The sequence below is a fragment of the Cynara cardunculus genome, unplaced genomic scaffold, assembly GCF_001531365.2.
Source record: "Cynara cardunculus var. scolymus isolate 2C unplaced genomic scaffold, CcrdV1 Un_Scaffold_1190, whole genome shotgun sequence".
In the NCBI taxonomy this organism is placed as follows: domain Eukaryota; kingdom Viridiplantae; phylum Streptophyta; class Magnoliopsida; order Asterales; family Asteraceae; genus Cynara; species Cynara cardunculus.
Window position 1 is genome coordinate 87211 of NW_020200699.1, and position 21690 is coordinate 108900.

The 21690-nt window shown below is 35.9% G+C and overlaps 2 protein-coding genes across 4 annotated transcripts; one reads left to right on the top strand and one right to left on the bottom strand.

The window, feature by feature from the left end:
- The first annotated feature begins 729 nt into the window (after positions 1-729).
- LOC112502299 (protein ACCUMULATION AND REPLICATION OF CHLOROPLASTS 3) lies at positions 730-14758 on the top strand. Of its 2 annotated transcripts, XM_025106172.1 has the most exons (17): positions 730-1169; positions 2655-2713; positions 3526-3590; positions 5200-5334; positions 6355-6403; positions 8617-8729; positions 8802-8873; positions 9021-9131; positions 9258-9439; positions 11316-11594; positions 11682-11752; positions 11864-12108; positions 12190-12255; positions 12795-12899; positions 12985-13122; positions 13270-13436; positions 14331-14758. In XM_025106172.1, the coding sequence occupies exons 1-17, from the start codon at positions 838-840 to the stop codon at positions 14401-14403; spliced, it is 2262 nt and encodes a 753-aa protein (XP_024961940.1). In that variant the 5' UTR covers positions 730-837; the 3' UTR covers positions 14404-14758. The 2 variants fall into 2 exon arrangements, with proteins under 2 accessions (XP_024961940.1, XP_024961939.1); XM_025106171.1 differs by having other exon boundaries at positions 11864-12255.
- A 249-nt stretch (positions 14759-15007) lies between these two features.
- Positions 15008-18789, bottom strand: LOC112502303 (plant UBX domain-containing protein 7-like). Of its 2 annotated transcripts, none has more exons than XM_025106181.1 (10): positions 18408-18789; positions 17308-17435; positions 17088-17201; positions 16626-16821; positions 16412-16489; positions 16241-16309; positions 15997-16140; positions 15793-15895; positions 15484-15722; positions 15008-15409 (listed from the first exon to the last, which is right to left on the bottom strand). In XM_025106181.1, the coding sequence occupies exons 1-10, from the start codon at positions 18567-18569 to the stop codon at positions 15245-15247; spliced, it is 1398 nt and encodes a 465-aa protein (XP_024961949.1). In that variant the 5' UTR covers positions 18570-18789; the 3' UTR covers positions 15008-15244. The 2 variants fall into 2 exon arrangements, with proteins under 2 accessions (XP_024961949.1, XP_024961950.1); XM_025106182.1 differs by having other exon boundaries at positions 15193-15409; positions 15484-15704.
- Between the last annotated feature and the right edge of the window lie 2901 nt (positions 18790-21690).

Consider the following 21690-nt stretch of genomic DNA (forward strand, 5'->3'; position numbering starts at 1 on the left):
TAGCAATTTGACTTAAAATAATTAAAGGGCATTTTATGTATTTTAAATTTTTTTATATCTCCCCTAACTCTCTCCTATCTCTGACCTCCTAAGACACACAAAGCAAACTTTAAGATCACTGTGATACCAGCTATGGTACCGCTGTGATACCTACGTTGTATACGTATGTATGTGTGTGTATAGTGTGCATAATATATGTTGTATATATGCAATGTGTGTATATTTGTTGCAGGTTTAGAGGTTAGGTTGGAGAAGGATGTTGGGATGGAGATGACTACAGAAGTGAAGGGTAATCGATGAGGGTCTTTGAGGGGAGTGTCGATGGAGATGGGGGTCAGTGACAGGGACGGGGGAAGGAGACAATTAGTGAGGGGTTATATAGACAAAGATGGACCTAGCTGTCGGGAATACTTACAGGTGGATGTTTAGTGGTCGATCATTGTATTGATATAGTAAGTACTGGTGTTGATTAAACACCTCCCATATCTATGTGTATGTAAACAAAGGCAAAACAGGACCCATTTTAAAAAAAGTTACTACTTTATAGTCTCAAAATTTTCATCTGGACAACATGATATTTAAAAGGAAGTTTGATACATTTTTTTCAAAAGTTGTTAAACTAAAAAACAAAACAGAGTAAAATTCCAATTTGATGTCATTTCATTAAACCCTAATTTATGGTTGCATATGTTTGGATCCAAGATATCCACGTTAACTGACATTCTGCGACATAGCTATCCTCAATCAACCGCTAGTGTAACTCTGGAAGTGGGGAGCTTTCTGGTTATGGCCGACGCCTCCTCGTGAACCCGTTGCTTTCTCCTCCTGCATCTCTCAATGGAGCTGCCATCAATGGCCATCAATATTTCACGGGGGTTATCTTCACCTTCACTCTGCCCTAAATGTTCATTCCATTGCTATTATAGATTCCATCGCCAGTTCCCTTTGAGAAGATTAAAGCTTTGTGGCAATTTCAAACGGCCGCGTGGAATGCAATCGAGTTTCGAGAGACATTCTTCTTCGTCATCACCAATATTGAACCTGGAGGGGGCTATGGATTTATGGGAAGAAACCGAGATTGTGGAAGTAATTGGCATTGGAAGTCGGAAGGACGCAGTTCTTGACTTCTGTTTGCGTTCGGCATCGCTTTCACCATGCTTAAGGTTCTGGTATGTAGTATTAGACATTCTTCATGATGATCTTGTTGCATGTTTTGTGTGTAATTCAGTAGTACACTTTCTGGTCATCAGAAAACTTACTTCCCATGTCCCATAAAAGCTTTCATGATCAGTTTCCAACTTGGAATGCCAAGTATAAATGTGCTCCATGCCTCCATCTCTGAAGCCCCTGGGCCAAGCCTTTATTTTGCCTGTAGCATTGGCATGTATCAAGCTACTTGAAACGGGGTTACATAATTTTGCTTCTTTGTTTAGTTACCAATTTTTAATGCTCTTGGTATGTGGTGTGCTCCATGCCTCCATCTCTTCCACTCTAAGAGAAGAGTTAATCATGATTTCTTCTACTTCAGAAATTAAGAGAGAGAAGTTTTTAAAAGCACTTGTTGGCTGACCACATCACCTACTTCTTTTTAATTGTTGTTCTTTGTGCCTTCTGTCCTTCAAAGTTTGAAGTCTCTTGGCTTAAATTTTCGAAAAGTTAAGCCCTTGTTTTATGATACAACATATGTTGTTTCATATTCCATTTTTTTCTGTAGCTGGGAATATGATTTGTGAAAAAGAATAAATGCTCAAAGAAAAGAAACCCACACGCCTCGTTCTCATTTATTCCAGATAATCCTATCTACCTTGTATTCATGTAGTTACACTTCTCTCAGAATCTATTATGAATCCATTTCAGCAGTTCTTTATCACAAATACAATTCCACCAACTTCTATATTCCTTGTTTTAAAGGAGTAACATATTTTTACGTTTAGTTTGCAAGTGTATGTTAATTTATGGTTCCTTGTCTTGTTGATCTCAGAAAGAGTATTTATTTAAGGCCTCATGGTATGTTTTAGAGTGTGAAATGGAACACTAGTAATATTAGTCTCATCCCCGTAGTCATTCATAATGTTTCACTTCTTAAATATGTAGTCAAAGACAAAACTTAAAGAGAACTTCTGGAATTAGAGAAGAGAGGCCAAGAAACCATCCGGAGATACGATGAGAATAGTCTATGTTGGCCAAAGAAAATTTCCATTCCGCCACCAGTATCTAACCTACTCCTTGACTTGCTTTTCAAACCTAAAAGATATTTGAAGTTGGTTTTCTCTAAAGGCACCTAAAATGAAGGACAACAAATACTGTTTTTGATCATCAGCTCTATATATGACAATGTGCTTACAATATTGAAATTTTTCTAATTGAAATTGAAGTTCCTGGTCTCATCAACATAATTGACTTCATTTGTAATGGTTTGGTTTGTTGTTTCATGCTACTTGTGCGGAATATCATTTTGGATTCTTCTATCAAATTTCCATTACAGTCAATGCCTTTTATTTTCCACGCCCTGGTAACACGCTGGTAACACGCCTATTGAATTTAAAGATGATATTTGACATCTCAATGAAAAGAGGGAAAATGAAATCTAAGGTGAAAGAACACATAAAATAATTTGTAAATACTCATTATATATACTTCTTTCTTTATGGCAGGAATATTATTATGGAAGAAACATTTAAGGTGCAATTACAGCAACGGTTACTTGGAGACGGTGAGATCTTGCACGTTTATTTTTATGCACCTATGTAGCTCTGTCTAAAGTTTTAAAGTTGTTTTTCTGTTGGTCATGTTTGACCTATATCTGATTGTCCCACATATTTTTTTGTTTAAACTATAAATTAATTGGAAGCACATCATGTAATCCATGAAATGCAAATACAATCCAGATAGGCTTCTGAGCAGACCAATCTGAAGAGGTAATTATGACTAGAAAGACCTTTACCCACCACTTGGTCTAGTTCATCCCAAGCAACATCATTACAAACCACAATAAGTGGTGGCATTTTGGGACCAAGAAGTTAGGGTTTAGGTGTTTGGGTCCAAAAAAGATGAGAATTGAGAGCTGTGAAGTTTGGTTTTCTCGATTTTAGTCAGGGTTTGTACTGATTGATTAAGACGAAGAACAAGAAGGGTAGAGAGAGAATTTTCATGGTTTTTGGGAAAGATTTGTGCTTTCTGAGATTAAAGATGAAGAACAATGAAGAGAATGAGGGGATTCAAACACATCATTGGATTGTACATCCTTGAAAGTGGTAGACAAAAGCTATTTGTTTATTTTTCTGTTCTTTATAATAAATTTGCACTTTTTTAACACGTCTTAACTAACATTCTGAACTTTTTCACTTGAATAACCGAGAGATTGTTGTAATTATATATTTGAGTGAAGGTTAAGATTCTTGTAAGTTTGATAATCGACAACTTCTCTATTTCAATGGACATTTCACTCTTTCTTGTGCTGCAGTGAAATTTATACCTTTGTGTGAAGTTGCTTTTATTACTGATTATTGATGTTTCATTTTGCAGATATCACCAAAACAATTGTGGAAGAGCCGGTGGCCATGGCGTCACGTTCAAAAGCTGTTATACTTGTTTGTACACTCCTTAACTCTTACCTACATGAAATTTGTCAAGTACATAAACCAAAGATTATTTTGTAGCATAGAAGGATATATTGGACTGCCTGATATTAAAATTTGGCATTTGCTTTACCAGATTGAGCAACTTTAATACTTGCCTGAACTGATGATGTGGTAGGTTCTATAACTTTTTAAAACTTCACTAACTCTTACCCCCATCCATCATGAGCAAGGACGACCTTTGACAATGGTAGGGAGAGGTCAATATCACTTGACAATCTGTACATCAAGAACCTTGAGTACCCCCCCCCCCAACATTTCTCATACCAACTTTACAGGTGTTAGCGTTCTGCAAATGTAATGTTGAGTTATTGCAACATTCTTGTCGTTGTGCCACAAGTGGAGCTACATACCATACCAAGCCAAACAAACCCAATATATTCCTCTCGCAAGCTGAGCTACATAAGTTGCACATTCTTCTAGTAGTTTCCTTGCATTAAAACACATTCGGGTAATGGAAGGTAATAGGGCTCATAGACATTCTATAGAAATGAAATAAATTTTAATAACAAGGTTGCAATGTGATTCTTGATTACGAATGATAAATGCGTACCTTGGAGGAGTAATATGGCACCAAGTCACCAACAAAAGGTGACGACTACTAGCCATAAGAAGATGGCTTATATGCCATGGAGTTATTGCTCATGTCTTAACAACCCATGCCACCTTTGGTATTTTGTGGCCTGGAAGTACAAAAGTCAGCTTTGAAGTTTTGTGAGAAGGGACTTGATGGAAGAATGTGGGAACCTCAAAAGGAGGTGTAAGAGAGAGTTTGTAGGAAGGCGTTGTTTATTCCATGAAAGTTCCTTGGATACCTTACAAATGAGAGGACTCAACTATTTATATGGAGTCTGGAACATCCTAGAATACATGAAATCTCAAGCTACATGGATTAACTGGGAGGCTGGGACCTTTTAGGTTATTCTTTAAAAGTATTCTTCTTTCTACATGTATCGTGCGCAATCTAGAAGTTTGTAGGCAACACTACAAGATACAATTAAATGCTAGATTACAATGAAGAACTCTACAATTTCCTACCGACCTCTAGAATCTTCAAGTACTTTTGCCTTGGTGGAAGCCTGGCTAGCGGTCTAGCAGGCACCATGTATCCATCTATGGGTCGCTGATGCCGGAAAGCCTCTTGTGAAACAAGTGGTCCATGGCATATACCTGTCAAAGGTGAAACACTTTTTAGTCCATCAAGCATGCATCAATACCCAATTATTCTGCTATATCCACAATTACAAAGTTTATATTACATGAGACTGCTAGCAAAACTGCTGATAGGTTATTGAAAGTAGTTAGATGGGTTTCTGAGTGCATTATTTGAAGTGAGAGGTCAAACTTTGAAGATCCAATGACACGACACCTGAAGGTTTCAAGCAAGGTGTAAGGGCAAATAGTGGATTTGAAGAACTGCTTTATAGATAATGGTAGACGTCCTGAATAATTTTTTTCACATCTTTGCGAAAGAATATAGTGGATTTGAAGACAAATTGCATGGTTCTTATATGCTCATGTTATTGTATCTATTTATATCATTTTTTTTTGTTTTCTCTAGGTGGCTGGGGCATCTTATGGATCAGATCTTACCACAGTGCATGATATATTTGAAGCAATAAAACTTGCAAATGGCTTTGTCGTGACTATCATTCTGAAGCCTTTTAGATTTGAAGGTCGAAGGCGCCAAGATGAGGTTTAGTTTTCTCCTTACAAATTCCTGTAATGTGAGACTGAACTGGGAAGACACATTATTATAACTTAACTGGATTTTTTAGGAATTTCCGTTTTAGTTCTCTATGTTGTTCGCATGTTATTGTCCATTTTTGTCCTCCACGTTTCTGTCTATGATTTCTTGTTTCTGGAAACTTTCCTTTTATTCGCTATTACTTTTGCTTTATGGCTTCGTAGTGCCAATTACATGATACCTCAACAGTCAATTGTTTGTGTTATATATCTGAATGAGGAGAGATTGAGGCAGTTACTTGTATGATTAATTTATAAATCTGAATTTTAGGATGATGTGTTTTTTGTTAATTTCAAAGGCTGCCAAGTTGTATTTTGGTTGAAGTTTCTTTTGATGTCAAATGGACATGTGTAATAGGCATTGGTTGTTGAGGCAAACATTTGAAATTTTGTGCATATTAAGAATTTCATATTCTTTTTCCTAATCTTATAAAACATGTTATATGGCAAAACTTGTTTCCTTCTTAAGTTGTTTTAGCTTTGTGCAGAAAAGGTGACTTTGTGCACGTAAAATGCCCCATATAGTGCATATTGGAAGTTGATAATGGCTTTACAACAAACTGAGTCATTAGGCATGGTTGCTATCATGTATTAGCCTTAGCCATACTCAATGGTGCTTATGTGAAAAATTCATAACTTTGTGCAAGTCAATATGATGATCAAGTATGCATACTTTAGCTTATGAGCAAGTGTCATACAATGCAAAAATTTCTTAAGTATTTAGTAGTCACTGTCCTTTCGTCATTATGATAACACCATCAATGACCCACTCTTTGTTCAACTAGCGTTTTACAAAAAATAATATGTTATTTTTAGCTGCACTAGGGTGCTTAATAATTTTAACACGAGATAGTTTTGGGGACTATTGCATTAACCCTTTCCATATGCAGTGAACCACATGTATCTCAGCCAAATTGTTATTCAGTTTGACAAGTAGTGAAAATGATGCGGCAGTTTGCTTTATATGCAGGTGAAGGACTTGCTGAATAAACTTGAGGGGCTTACGGATTTCTGTATCAGTGAGTATTCTTTAGTAGACATCACAACATTGACCTTGATTGAATTTAATGTTCTTTTTGTAGTTTTCTACTTCTAAGTAATTCCTACATGGTTTTTTATGCTTTGGAGCTTGGGCATTGACCCTATCTTAGCACTCAACATAGCAGGTCCTAGCATCCACTATCTTTCAGCATGCTCCAGTTTCTTAAGTTTCTCCTAGCCTCTTGGTGGCTGCCATGCTGCATGCTTGCAGTAGCAGCGTAAATTCTTTATTTTACTGTATTTCTTTAATCTCAAGAGTCTGGTCCCTAGTCAGTTTTGAACATAAAGATGATCTTTGTACTCAACATAATAAGCTCTGATATTGATAATTTTTCAGCAGGATCTAATTTATGCATTCATGCTTTTCTGCATTAAAAGGTGTATGCATATGTTATCAGCATGAAATATCTCCTTTGGTTTTTTTTATGTAAGCTCGCAAGTCTGGCACTTCAATTTCGACCGTGAATATAAGTTGTTATGTTCAGAAATAGATCAAGTCAAATTGTTTTGGAACATAGTAATTTTATTTATAGGATTCATAGAATTCATTAATTCAGTAATCAATACATGTGTACTGGCCACTAGAGAATATGTTTAAATATGCACACGTGCACATGAAATCCATGAGCTTATTTAGCTGCCATTCTTCCAATTTCATGTAAAAAAACGTATGCACCATTTAAATATGAAGGAAGGTTCTACAAAATATTTAGAGTTATCTCCTGGTGCAACTCGAATGTAAATATATATCAGTGTATGATACCTGATTAAGGAGCATCATTCTATTGTTAATAATGGATTTTTGGATCGCCTAACTCAATATCTCAAAAATAGGCGGACTTCGTCTGATATCTCTTGAAAGAATGAATGAAATACACCATTGGTTGTGATTACTTTTATGACCATCTGGCACTACAAGCTGTCATACAATCATACTGATCAAATGGTTTAGTCTAAATTAAGTTAAAAGTGTTATGGAATTTGAACTGACACACTTGAGAGTCCTTCATTACTGATACGCCTGCTTCCTAAGTTCCTATATATAGTTGGATCCTTGGTTGGGGTTGGAAGTGTCTATAAAAAGGTATCTGGAACTGGTTTGGAAAGCATTCTGATTTTTGTTGTATTCCATAGTTTTAAGAGGTTAATTATGATAGTGGTAGGCTATAATCATAGTATGAAGGTACATAATGTGTTGTAGTTTAGCTGCTTCATCATCATCATCATTGTTACTTTAACTGGTTAAAAGTACAGTAATGAGACTCAAAATTGTGACATTTCTTAAGAAATGGAGAGACCTTTACCTCTTGGGTATCACATCGGTAGCTCCCAATTTACTGGTGAAGGGATTTTGCTACCTGTAGTATATCAACTACCCTGGCTTGGTGACACCTTTTGCTGTCCATGTATATAGATGCCATTATGGCTGCGACATACAGAGACTCCATACATGTCAAACTCTGTAGATGGGATGGGTTTCTCATTTGGCAAATCTGATGCATCTGCTTTTTTTCTTTTTTGTTACTTTTTGTCAATTCAGGGAAGTTGTATTATGCAAGTTTGCTCTTCCTTGTGACTGATGTCATTACCTTCTGTGCCTTCCTCCAAGAGTCAAAGATCTTAATAGTGCCATCACTCCTTCTGGATAATACGAGTTGATGGCAGAGTTTAGTAGATCTTTTATGATGATTATAAGCTCAGATCATGCATCTTTATAAGATGCAACCACAGACTAGTATAGTTTAGGTCTGTACTTCAGTTTTTCTTGTGTACTACGCAAATTAGTTTGTTTTTCATGCTGAGTGAGCTTTTTTCTTGTATAGACCATGGCTTCAGATTGAAGCATTGTGTCGGGTTCATGACTCCTCGCTAGAAGGAATTGAAGTGGCACTTCAAGTTCCTAGTTGATTAGATGAAAAAACAGCTTTCTACTCCTTCCATGTTTGTGTTAAGCTGGGTGGAATTAAATATTATATTTTTTTGTTTTAGTTGGTGGGGTGCATGCTCTCATTTCATTTCACTGTTGCTTGATGGACACGTAAAGAGGACTTCTACAATTTGCTTGATTCAGTGGTTCAAACTAGCCAGTTGTGATTACTACTTGAAGCATTTGACCCTTAGCATTGGCTACAAAACTTGTGATTATCTTTCTACTATAGCTGTCAAAAATCTTTTTCTTTCTGCACTGCAGTGGTTGACGCCGATGCACTTCTAGAAAAAGACCTCGTAACTTTGGATGAGGCATTACAAATTGCAAATAATGCTGTCTTGATGGCACTGAATGCAGTCTCCGTTCTGACATCTGTAAGCAGTTCATGTACTTCGTATATCCAGATGCTTGTTGTCCTTGTAATTGTTTGATTATATCACTGTCAGGAGCACAACAGAAAATTTCTAGACATACCACATGAGGGTATGAAAGAACTTGGAGTCATAGACCTCAAAAAGGTAAGTTCTTGACTGATGAGTTGTTCCTAATTTTTTTTTTTCTATGACATCTATGTTGCAACTGTGCCAAACTTGGTGAACCAACCTTTACTTTTTCTTTTTAACAACTGCTTTTTTGCTTACCACTAAATAATTAATTCTTGCCAGATTTTAGGAGGCTATGAGGAGGCGAAAATTGGATATGGAGTTGGTTATGACATTGAAACTTCGGTTGTTCAAGCAATATATGATTGCCCTTTCCTTAGCTCGGGTGTAAAGGTCTGTTGACTAGAAATACAATCTTTCAGGTCTATGTCAATTGTCACCAAGTGTACAATTTGGGCACTTTTTATTTATCATCATGACATGTTTTTTGTTTTGTTTCTGTCCTGCCTTAAATTTCAGGACATAAATGGAATTGTTGTATTTATCCTAGCAAGTTCGGCTGTCATTGACAGCCATGAAATGCATGGCATTTTGCGTACCTTTCGTCAAGCTGCAGAATGGGAGGGGGACATTATAACTTCCTTAGTTCATGAACCGGATATGAGTCCCAACTCATTTGCAACAACCATATTCACTATCGGGTAATTATCATAAAGCCGTAGGTTACTTCCTGGTCTCTCTGACAGGTTTTATCTGTTGGTTTTATGTCAGATTATGTGAAGTTGTTCTGTCTCAAAAATTGTGCTATGAAATCTAAACCAGCTAGTTCAGTCAGATACACTAAGCAACCTCTAAAGCAGAGTGATCTAGGAACTAAACAGTAACAGTTATATGCTGATTTGCAAATAAGACTGTTACTTGATTTAGAAGACTGATTATTTGGGTTAATAATAAGATAAAAATGATAAACTCTCTTTGATTTTTGATGATAGATGGGGTAGATTGTACATTATGTACTTACAAGGTTTACGGTTATTTAGGACCAACGCTGCTTTTTGAGTGGGTGCGTACAATGAAATACTTCCTGGTGGTTCACTTGCTCACTCTAACGCTTGTTCAGTTTCTCAAGGTCATGTTAGAACCCGTTGGCATATAATGTTTAGACATGTTCTGTTGTTTTCCGTAAGCCTATTTAGTTATATCTTGTTTTTTGCTTGTTTTTAGTTGCTATGCAACTGCCTAAAGTCCTGCATAAATTCATTATGATATGTTGTTAGACGTATCCTGTTGTTTTTAGTAAACCTTTTTAGTTAGATTGACATGTACTAGTTTGTGAAGTTGTTTCTGGTTTGGTTGCTTGGTTTTTGTTGCTATATGACTGTCTAGAGTCATGTGTAAACTCATTGGGAGTATGGGGAATATTATACTCATGTCCTGTTGTTTATTATGAACCAGTTCAGTAGATTGGAATGTCCTACTTTGTTCGGTTATATCTTGTTTGGTTTCTTGTTTTTAGTTGCTACACAACTGTAATCTCGATGTAGAATCTCAATTATGTGCAATCAATCATTATGACCAGGTCTACTGTGGTATTGGGAAGGTAGAGAAAGGTAGTTGTCTCCTAGGCTGATTAGGATGGATCCTAAAGGCTATCAATCTTTTATCACTGCTTTACTGATGAAAACTAGAGTGAGAATTAAGTAGATGGTACACCTATAGCTCCAATATAATGTGGATTCTGTTAAATGTCTACGGGGCTGTTTACAAAACACTTACCCGATAAGCGCTTACTGGTAAAATTCAACACTATCACTTTCTTACCCCTGGTAAAGTTTTAGTCCACCAAAATGGCATTGGATACAACAATTTACATGGTAAGTGCTAACCGTGGTAAGAGTCATCGTCCTCACGTACCGGATAAGACTCTCGGTCCTTGGCCCGCTCTTACCGGGTAAGATTCTTGGTCCTTGCCATATTCTTCCGGTAAGGTAATGTGACTTGGTAAGCACTTACCTGGGTAAGCGTTTGGTAAACAGCCCCTACTTCTTGTCTAGGGGAACCTATGCATCTCAGCTAGTTACAATCTGTATATGTGGTTACTTGAGTGGATTTGGAAAAACTGTACAATTTCTGATCATGCTATATAAAATAAGTATCCTTTTTGCTTATTGCCACTATTGATTGTTTTCCATCAATCAGCATTTCTTGTATTATTTTCTTGAATAGAAGTACTGCAATTTCTTACTTGATAAAGTTTTAACTCCATGGTGCTCATAGGTAGAAAGCTAGAAGCATCATGTTGAGATATTCGGAACAGGGTCTTCTACTGTTTTTGCGAAAAGGAGACAATATCCCTTCTATCTCTAATATCTGTCGTGATTTTAGTTGTAAATTGACAATATTTTGGAACTCTCTTTTGGCTGCTTAACACCCTATATCCATATACGGAAACTGCTGTTTATCATTGTATTATAGTATTCAGCACTCTTCTAACCACAATTATATTTTAACTAACAAATATATCATTCATGTTTCTCTTCATTTTCTTTTGACATGCTTGCCTAATGTTATCCTCAGTTGCATCAGGCATGAGTCTCCTAAAAAAGATGGCATATTTTCTAGACTGGTCCGACGTTTTCCTTACATTTTCAACATTTTGAGGCCACAGTCACAGCTGGATATCATTCAAGAAAATAGTTCGTTGGACAGTACATTTTCTCCTCAGGGAATGAAACCCGAAAAATATGAAAACCCAAATGTAGGTTCTATCAGTGGTTCTGTTGAAGGTTTTCATAATTGGTCTTCAGAACTCCAGTCAATATTGAGCGATGCTACAGATGCAAAAACTTTATTAAGGTTTGTTGTGTTGTTTTGTGCTAGTTAAGCACCTTATAATATCATCTTTAAAGTTTGTTTAAATTCATGGATTTTCTTTCTTCTTAGGGATCATGGTGTTACTGAACAAAGTAATGCTGAATTTCCACAAGCCACCTTCTACAATGAATCAGCTGAAGGTAGAATCAGTTTGTTGAACTATGGTTGACGGTGTGTATATGTGTCACTCATCAAAGTTAAAAAAAGCGTTGTAGGCCGAATTAATAACAAACTCAATATACATCTTCTAGGATCGCTAACACTTCAAAGGGAGCTTCTGATTAACCGAAGGCCAGGGTATCTTATTGCTGAAGAAGCAGCCAATGAGACTAATAAGTCTGGTGATGCTCTAATGCTTGGCAACCTGAACATCTATAAACTTCCTGTTGGAGTAAAACTATCAGGAGACCTGAAAGATGGTCCCAATGGCTCAAGGGTCATGCACTATCCGGAGGAAAATAGTGAACCTGAAATGAAGGATGAGACGCGGTTTTCTGTAAGCATGTCATTTGATGAATCTCCTGATGCTAGTTTGCAAACAGCAATGGATTTTAGCAGTAGCGTCTCTGCTCGTCAGAATAGAGTGTATCCGGATGGTTCTAAGAAGAACGGAACACTTTCTGCCCGTGCAGCATCTATGCTGGTGAGTAGCATATTCCCTTATGCTGTTAAGAAAATGAAGCATCTATTTCTGTATGATTTTGTCTCAAAAAGTTCCCTTTCACTAATTATGGTCAACTTAAATATAATGGCTTTTGCAAATCAGCATACAGATGAAAGTTATTTTATTGTTGTATCATCATTCATTTATGCATCATGGTTCAAGCAGAGCAGGATTCCTGATCAACATTGTCGTAGTTTGATGGTAGAGGATGCATCTGTCAACTGAGTGATTAATTTAGGTTTTAGCACTTGTTATTTGGCATGAAGTTCTAGAAATCCTTATGGATTGTAACTTAGCAAATGCTGCATTTCATTATAATTATATAAAAACTAATAAATAATATGGTATGAAGTTTTTTCACCTGCTTGACAATTATTTTACAACGTTGAACAGTATTGAAGTTTGTTACAAGTTGAAGTATATGCAAGTCTGTGATAAATGATCACATGATGGTATCGTGCTTTGTTGTGTTTGGGACGTATCACTAGTTTCCTAACAGAATGCCTGTTCTAATGCAGGAATCTGAACGTGAGTCACAAAAGAAGTGGAGTCCTGTAGTGGAGATAAACTATCGTGGAGGTATATATGTGGGGCGCTGCCAGGGAGGTCTTCCTGAAGGGAAGGTGCTTACTGTAGCCCATATAACTGTGAAAGGTGCTAAACCTTTTGTCATTATGTACCGAAGTACTTACTAACCATGTTTCACAGGGTCGTTTGTCACTGGGCGATGGAAGCATGTATGATGGTTTGTGGCGCTATGGTAAGAGATCAGGATTGGGGACATTTTGCTTCAGCAACGGGGATGTCTTTCGTGGGTCATGGAGGGATGATGTTATGCATGGGAAGGTAAGAATGTCACATGTTCAGGCTTGTTTTTACCTGAGTCGGCATATTTCTAGACCAGTTCATGAGGAATATCATATATTATCTGCTTGTGAATTCCCTTGCCATCCTCAGAGGTTTTACTTTCACACGGGTTTCATTATTATGTAGGGATGGTTTTACTTTCACACGGGAGATAGGTGGTTTGTGAATTTCTGGAAGGGAAAAGCAAATGGAGAAGGGCGGTTCTATTCAACGAATGGTGATATCTTTTTTGGCCATTTTAAAAATGGATGGCGAGATGGGCACTTTCTGTGTATTGATGTCAGTGGGTCAAGGTCTGTATTCGTTCATCAATTTATTTTTATATACCTTGTTTCTTTTCTTAACCCCATGCGTTGTTACTTCTGCTTCACAACATAAATTCCATGAATTTTACCCCATCATGCACCATGGAATTTTTAATGAAGTGCCAACTAGATAACCATACTGATCCTCTCTACCATATTGATGGAACCTGCTTGTTTCTTTTCTAGTTTGATCACTGTACGTTCACTGTCCACCCTTGTTACTGCTGCTAATTTATTACCACTTTTTTAAATTAGTTTAAAACTGCAAGTTAGCTGTTCTATCTGTTTCTGCTCAACTCAATTAGGCATTTAAGCTAGCAGGTTATCCATGATTAAAACAAAAGGAATTTTTTTTTGTCCTGTGTACTCCGTTGTAAGTCAAGGTCATGGCCATGATTCACATTAACAATTTCTTTTCGAAGTGCAAGGAAAATATTACATAATACAAAGACTTCCTCCTGAACCTTGCTAAAGCCGAGGAGCCTTGTTGCACTAGGGTTGCCCGTTAAGCGTCGGTTCCATAGGTGGCATCTACATATTACAAACTTTTTGTTATTTTTCCTTGTGGGACTTTTCTGATAACAATGTAAAGCTCGTAAAACTTTAAAGAAAGAATGATATAGAGGATAGAAGTCGATTCTTTCATGAGCAAGAGCAGATGCATTCTTCTTGTTTTCACCTTCGCTTTTAGGCGTTGGTTATCTTGTGCTATTATTCATGTGGAAAGGGGATGAAAAAGAAAATCAACAAAAAAAGGCAGTTTGTCCTGTTGGTGGGTTTCTTTGTAAATTGATTAATCTTGAATGAAAGGAAGTAGGTTAGTTTTACGATTGGCAATAAACACCCTTATGTCGTTAACTTTTGTATGTCGATGCTTTGTAGGTATGTTGAAATTTGGGATGAAGGCATGCTAGTAAGCCGTAAGCAGTTGGAATCTGATGACAGTGCTGGATAAAACCTCCCATCTGTTTTGCTGCATTATTTGTTATAAAGATTCATGCACATCAGCAACAGAATTACTCATGGAAGTGCATGATCTAAGGAAGAACAGAATTTTGACCGCTTCATCAGCATGTATATATGTATGTATGTATCAACAAATCAAATCACATCCGACCTTGTTAAGTAACCAATGGCGGTTCAATACAAGTCCAGGATCTTCATATAGCTCATAGACCAACTAACATTGAAATTGTATGGTTTGATCTGTTTGATGCTCGCCTATCGGCCTGTTTATTAGCAGCTTAATGAGCTTATGGGACATATTGCTTATTTGGTTGAACTGTTTGGTGGTGGTTTGATGATATAGAAGTGGCTTATTTAGTAAGTTTCTAAGGAGCTTTATGTAGAAAGCCAAGTTTTTTTTTTCCTTCAGAATCTGCCCCTTCCAAGTAAAAAACATGCTTTTTCTATCTATAAGAACTCTTCCAAACAAATTTTTTTTTCAGTTTATACAGACAAATTAACTTACACAGGCACAGACAAATTAATTTACTCAGACAATTTAAACAAAATATCAATGGAGATCAGACTCCAATTTGTAGTTTTTGGGCCACAAATAAATCAAACATGATCCTATAAAATTTAACTGTTTTTTGGGGCATATAATAAAAGACATGATAATGTATGAAGCACAATCTGGAGGTTGTTTTGCCTTCATTTGATAAACCAATAAACATAGAGGGGGTGCTCATAATTTAAAAGTGTTTACCAGTTGCAAAGGGTTTGTATGCATATACACAAATACAAGTCAATAGAAACTCCATTTCCAGGTTTAGCAGGCAGCTAAACAACAGTTAAACTTCGCTCCAAGTAACCGAAATCATGGAATTCGAAAGACCAGATTCATCAAATGTCGACACGCTCCCGTAGTCCATCTCTTTCACCGCACCCGGAATTGCATGAGTCAATCGGAATGGCCGCTCATCACCACAGTTTGCAGCACAGAATGACCATAGCAACTGCAAACACACAACATAAGCTTTCTCGAGATATATTTATATGAATTTTAATCTTAACAAGAAAAAAACTTTACCTGTATCGGATCAGACCTTAAGAAATTCCTTTGAAGCCTTCTTCCATCTGGAAGACGGACTCCAACCCTGCAAACCAAGTTCCTATCACCTTTCGGTTCTTCAGGCAATGGCGGATAAACATTATGCTTTTCTTTCTCTTTAATGCCATCCGAATCTTCCATTGTTCCCATCGATAAAGCTCGTGCCAGCTTCATTTCCTCATCCTCTTCATCCGTTTCATCTGCAGTCACATAAGTTGCTTCTTCATCATATATCGTTGTACAAACCCAAACAAAATCCAAGTTTTCAATCTTATAGAAACGACAAACCTTGGATTTTGGGAGGCGAAGTGTTAGAACTTTCTCTTGGACGTTTATGAGACAAGTTGAAATGATGATCCTTCGGGCTACCATCCAAAAATTGTAACAGATCCTATCATCAAGATAATGTTATAATTCACATCAAAACACCTCAAGTTACAAAATGTCGCGATACTATGTATCATAGGATCTGAATGAAAATAATCGACGTACCTCCAACAAACTTTCTGGTTGGATCATTCCACGCCATAAGCGCATTTTTTGACCAGTGATAGGGTCAATGACAAGAGTAACAGGAACAGAATCCAATTTGTAGTATGTACTTATCTTGCTGCCCTCTTCGGTGTCATCGCAGACCTACATGCAACATGTTTAACAATCACCAAACTTGAAGCTAAAATAACATTTATACCAATGTTGCTTCTAAATAATGGCAATTTTTATAGATGAAAATAACCTGCCAGAAGATGAAATTAGAGGTGATCGTTTGAGAAACAGCTTCATTGGCCCAAGTATCTCGGTTAAGCTGCACAATTATTTACAAACAATTAGGAACACAACCGTTTTACGTCTGTATGCAAGTGTTATATGTGTTAGAGGTGCTGGCAATATATATATATATATATACCATATGTGAGCTAAATTCTCTGGTAGATTGTAAGTTCACCAGGAGCCATCTATCTTGGGCATTAGCAGCTTCTTTTGCCTGAACATGTAAGAAAATGTAAAAAAAACGTCGGGATGTATTCGTATTATGGATAAAAAAAACTCAGAAGAGTCGAAAGATAAAGATGCGTGTTCATCTTTACACTTTGGTAAAAAATAGGTCGATTATAAGTTACCTTCTCAAAGGATCCATGGTACATCAAAGCAAAAGGAGGACGATACAAGGAAGCAAGATTATCTCTAGAAGTTTCAGCCGTTGATGTAGATCCTTGGTCTGCTTCCCAGACTCCTGGACGTTTCGATTCCTCTTCAAAATTGCGGAAGGGAACCGTAGTATGAGGTTCGTGTGGAGAAACACCCAATCTTGATGCACTAAAGACATAATTAAGAGGAAGAATAAAATGAAAGATGCACAGAATAAAGTAGCTCGATAAGCAGTTAATAAATGGCGTGAACGAACTCAGCCTCATTAATATGCAATAAACACATCCACCGAACTTTAGGATATGCATGAAATTTTGTAAACCGCGCTAAAAAACGTTCATGCATCCTATTAGGTAACTAACCTAGCAATTCATTAAAACTGCATAACCGAAAAAACTAGAAGGTAGAAAATGAAAATGAGCAAAGTAGCAAACCCGTAAAGCATCGAAGTGTCGTAGAGGACGTCCCTTTTAACCGGTAGAGGCGCACGAACGTCAATGCCATCATTTTCTATAAAATTATTGGATCCCATGTGATTATCCGACACTCTGAAGTAAGAATACGACCCAAGTTTAGAAAACTTGCGATTAAATGAATACTATAACACACAGAGACACACAAAAACATATTATTAGGAACACAATAGTTACTTACCCTAAACCTTGGTCGGATATGACAGCCTCATTTTCTAGTGGTGGAATATATGGAGATAACGAAGCAGCTCCAACTTCATTTCCTACATAAAAAAGTTGAATAGCTTCTTCGAGCTTCCAGTTTGTGGCCTGAATTTAAGGATCGCCATCATCGTTATAAAATCACTTCATAGACAATATATGTATTCAAACAAGAACTACGGACACATATATAGCATATTGTGAACCCCAAAAGACCTCCTGTTGTAGCGATGACCCATAAAAATTGATGTTTCAACCTAACATGTTTCGCACAAAAAGAAACACTACAATTCTTGTGGGACATCCACGTCCCAACTGAAAATAGAACTTGTGATCTTTGTGGAGCACGTAATATAACATACCGTGAACCCCAAAAAGTTGCCCAACATAACATCAAGATCTAACACTGCTTGCATTCCTATATAGCAATATTAAAGGCCTAGTAGCTTACATAAGATGCATATAAGATCGGCACATTATTTGACATCACAAAAATAAACCATAACTTGATTCGAGTCAAACATGAGTTCTAACAATCCAAAAATAGTTTCAAAGAAAAAGGGAAACTGTTTGATGCTAAAGGTCCAACCAAGAACTTTGCAAACCCTAATAATGTTCTTATTTACAGAAGCCCTAATTCAAAAGCCAAATTGTATTTGTATCTCTTCTTTTGGCAGAGATAGATACTTATTTACAGCATTCTAGGCAATAATTTCAATTCTAAAACAAATTTCCTTTTATTTTATATAGCAATTTTGTATGGATGACATGAAACCATGTGATGCACCATCTTAAACAGATATAAACCCTAGGTAGCATAACCCAGATGCCACCAGAAATATTCTTTAACCATTGTAGATCCCAAATGGCAGCAATCCTGCAGAGTTTGTCGACTGCTACAAGTAGAATCAAACAATCGACTGTTGTTTGCCTTTTTCATCATCAACAGACAACAATAAACCCTAATTCTGGTTTATCAAAACCAAATGCTCAGAGTGCCATTTCATCAAATCAAATGTTTCACGTCCGATTAGGGCAGATTTATCAAAAGCATACTCAAATTGAAAGAGGAAGTGATACCTGCAAGAACTGCTTGGCAGTATCGACAGTCTGGCCAACAGCAATTTCAAGAAAAGAGGAAACCATTGTTTGCTGGTCGGTAGCAGATAGAACTCCACCGCCTTCCATCTTCGATGATGATTCTTTTTCTTCTTGATCGTTCAGTATTCGATCAAGAAGCATAAATAAACAGGTACACTGGAAACCCTGATGGAAAAAATCAGATTGGAGATTGGTTTCGAGATTTGGGGATTTAGACAGACCAAAACCCTTTTGCCCGCCGTAAAAATATCATATTTTTCTGTTCAAACGTATCACCGGAAATCTTTATCAAATCATCCAATAAAATATCATATTTTTCAAGATTTGAGGATTTTAGGGGGGTGTTTAGATTGTTTATCCTAAACAATGTATGTTTTTTTTTATTAATTTATTATAATTAAAATAATTTAATTTTTTTTTAAAAATTTAAGAACCTGTTTATTCAAATACTCAAATTTTTTTATTACCAGTGTCGTACTGTTATAAATCAATAAATTGTTTTTTATAAAAAATCCCAAACACCCTTAAAGAGACCAAAACCCTTTTGCTTTTAATTTAGAATAATATCTTCTAAATTATAAATTAATACATAAGTTAATAATATTATTTATTTTTATATAAATTTTGAATTTCCATTTTTAGTAGGTAGTATTAATTTTGTTTTTTGTTTTATTATAAAAAATCACATCCCCTATTATATAAAAAAAAAACAAATTGTATGAAAAAATAATGTATTTTAACTTGATTCTTTTTTTTAGTAACGTATTTTTAAAACTTTCATTTTGTACCTAAGATGTAAAGTTTTAAATATTTAATTACCCGGGTAACCGATTGAAGCATTAACCGATTACCATGCTAATATGGCGAGTGATATGGTATCCGGTTAATGCTTTAGTGAATAATACTAAGTTGGATACCACATCATACTACATCAGCATGGTAACCGGTTAATGTTTCAACCGGTTACCTAGGTACTTTAATATTTAAAACTTTATATTTTATGTATCAAAATGTAAGTTTTGAAAATACGTTATCCAAAATAGAAATTAAATCAAAGTACGTTACATTTTCATGCAATTTGCCCCTATAAAACATAGTTTAATAACAATATTCAAAGTTCAAATAATATGTAAGTTGGAATCTTCAAATATAACAATTTTGGAAACCTTCTTGAGCAAACACTTTTAGAAATAACGTAATTGTAACTACAAGAAAAGCTTTTAAACGATCAACCATGATCCTGTTTGTATTCTCGTGTCGAAATTATACGTCATAACATGTTTTCTCATATTATATTTATCATTCCAACACGTGACTAGAGCTCATTTTCTTGATCTGTAACACACGAATACACTTTTAAGTAAACGAGTTGCAGATCAATCATATGGTATGCATACTGCATATTCAACATTTCTATAGATAAAACTATTTCAGTTCCTGCCTCATATTACATAACTATTCATCCTAAACTACAAACAGTCTACCTGTTAAATTGGTTATTTTTAAAACTCTCATCAAAAGGTTCAAGATTGTAAACATGTATAACCTGCTACCACGGTTTGCAGAGGGTGAACAATGTATAACAATGTATCAAGTAAAAGAATTATCGGGTTAATTGTTCAACATATGTGTATAGACATCTTACCAAATTGTACACTTTTATATGCAGAACTCTAAGAATTATGATATTGAGGCACTCACAGGGGATGAATCAGAATACATCGAAATAGTATGTAATAGCCATCTTTACTCCTTGTGCATACAAATTACGGTGTAGCTTAAGACTCCCCGAAGAATTCTTCAAATAACCTTTTTTGCAAGTAGGGGGTCTTCAAAGCATATATATTCCTTGAGGTCCGGTAGAGTCAAGGTCTCCCTACATTTTACCCTCCCCAGTCCCTACTTCATGCGGAGTTCACTGGGTTCGTTTGGTTTTGTCTGGTTATTTGATCAAACAGACAAGATCCTACCTATTTTGTTATTAGAGGGTATTCAATGCATTCGGTTATTACTTAAAACACCTTCCTCAAAACTACTATTCCATGCTAAAGTAAATGTCCACAGTGTTTAGATATATGTAATTCTTACAATTTTTTAATCAAGTAAATTACAATTTACCCTTGGAAGAAATGGATTTCTCCATCTCATAATTAATTGTGGAATTGGAAAATAAACACTTATTTTTTAAATTGGACTCTTATATTTTGTGACAAACTATAATAGAAATATTGACACTTGTTTTAAGACAAACCTTGCAATTTTGATTTTGAGTTTTTCTTTTTTAATTTTGTTTTGCCACTTGACCAACTCAGGATTTGATGTTGGGTGTTGCTGATCTTCACACCCCTGCAGCGGTGGCCGTAGCTGAATCTGCTATTGTTGGTTCTCAACCAGTCATTTCTCTTGAAGGGAGAACTGACTAGTTTGTGGTAACTGTGAGATCCAATCTCAACCACAAATCAATAGATAAATTAGAAAATTTATAATTTTGGTAATTTTTAATTAAAATTTTAATACAAGGACATTTTAGGTATTTTTTCTTCTCTCTCCTCTCTTCTCTCTACGTCCCCGGCCTCCGGCCACAATCCTCCGGTGATACCACAGTATGATACTCAAGCACATATAAGATGCATTGTGATACCACTGTATTACATATCTGATCGACCGCACAAACGACCACAGTGTGATACCCAATCACATATAAGATGCATTGTGATACCACTGTGGTATCACCAGAGGACGGTGGCCGGAGGCCGGGGGACGAAGGTTCGAAGACGAAGAAAGAAGAGAGGAGATAGGAGATAGGAGATAGGAGAGAGGAGTATAAAATACTTAAAATGTCTTTGTATTAAAATTTTAATTAAAAATTATCAAAATTATAAATTTCCAAAGTTATTTATTGATTTGTGGTTGAGATTGGACCTCACAGTTACCACAAATTAATTAGTTCTCATTTGATTAGGCCTATATATATATATATATATATATATATATATATATATACTAGAAGTGTACTCGCGCAATGCAGCGAGATACATCGTGATTTTAATATTTCATTTTATTCTTTATCTCAGTCGATGTTATAATATAGTTTTATGTGATTTTGAGAAAGCGATGATGTTTTTATTTTTGAATAAAATGTATGTTTGAAGATATCATAAAAATTTGACAAAAATATATCGATATTATCATCGAATTAACTATTTGAAATTCCTCATTTTTTGTGTAATTTTTTAATTTAATTTTTTATAATTTAATTTAT

Coding starts and splice junctions, on each gene's coding strand:
- LOC112502303 (XM_025106181.1), bottom strand. CDS start 18,569: ATGCTTCTTGATCGAATACTGAACGATCAAGAAGAAAAAGAATCATCA. Junction 17,202..17,307: donor ATATCCGACCAAGGTTTAGG/GTAAGTAACTAT, acceptor TTCTTACTTCAG/AGTGTCGGATAATCACATGG. Junction 15,723..15,792: donor TTCGCCTCCCAAAATCCAAG/GTTTGTCGTTTC, acceptor ATGATGAAGAAG/CAACTTATGTGACTGCAGAT.
- LOC112502299 (XM_025106171.1), top strand. CDS start 838: ATGGAGCTGCCATCAATGGCCATCAATATTTCACGGGGGTTATCTTCA. Junction 8,730..8,801: donor CAGTCTCCGTTCTGACATCT/GTAAGCAGTTCA, acceptor TATCACTGTCAG/GAGCACAACAGAAAATTTCT. Junction 11,753..11,863: donor CTACAATGAATCAGCTGAAG/GTAGAATCAGTT, acceptor TACATCTTCTAG/GATCGCTAACACTTCAAAGG.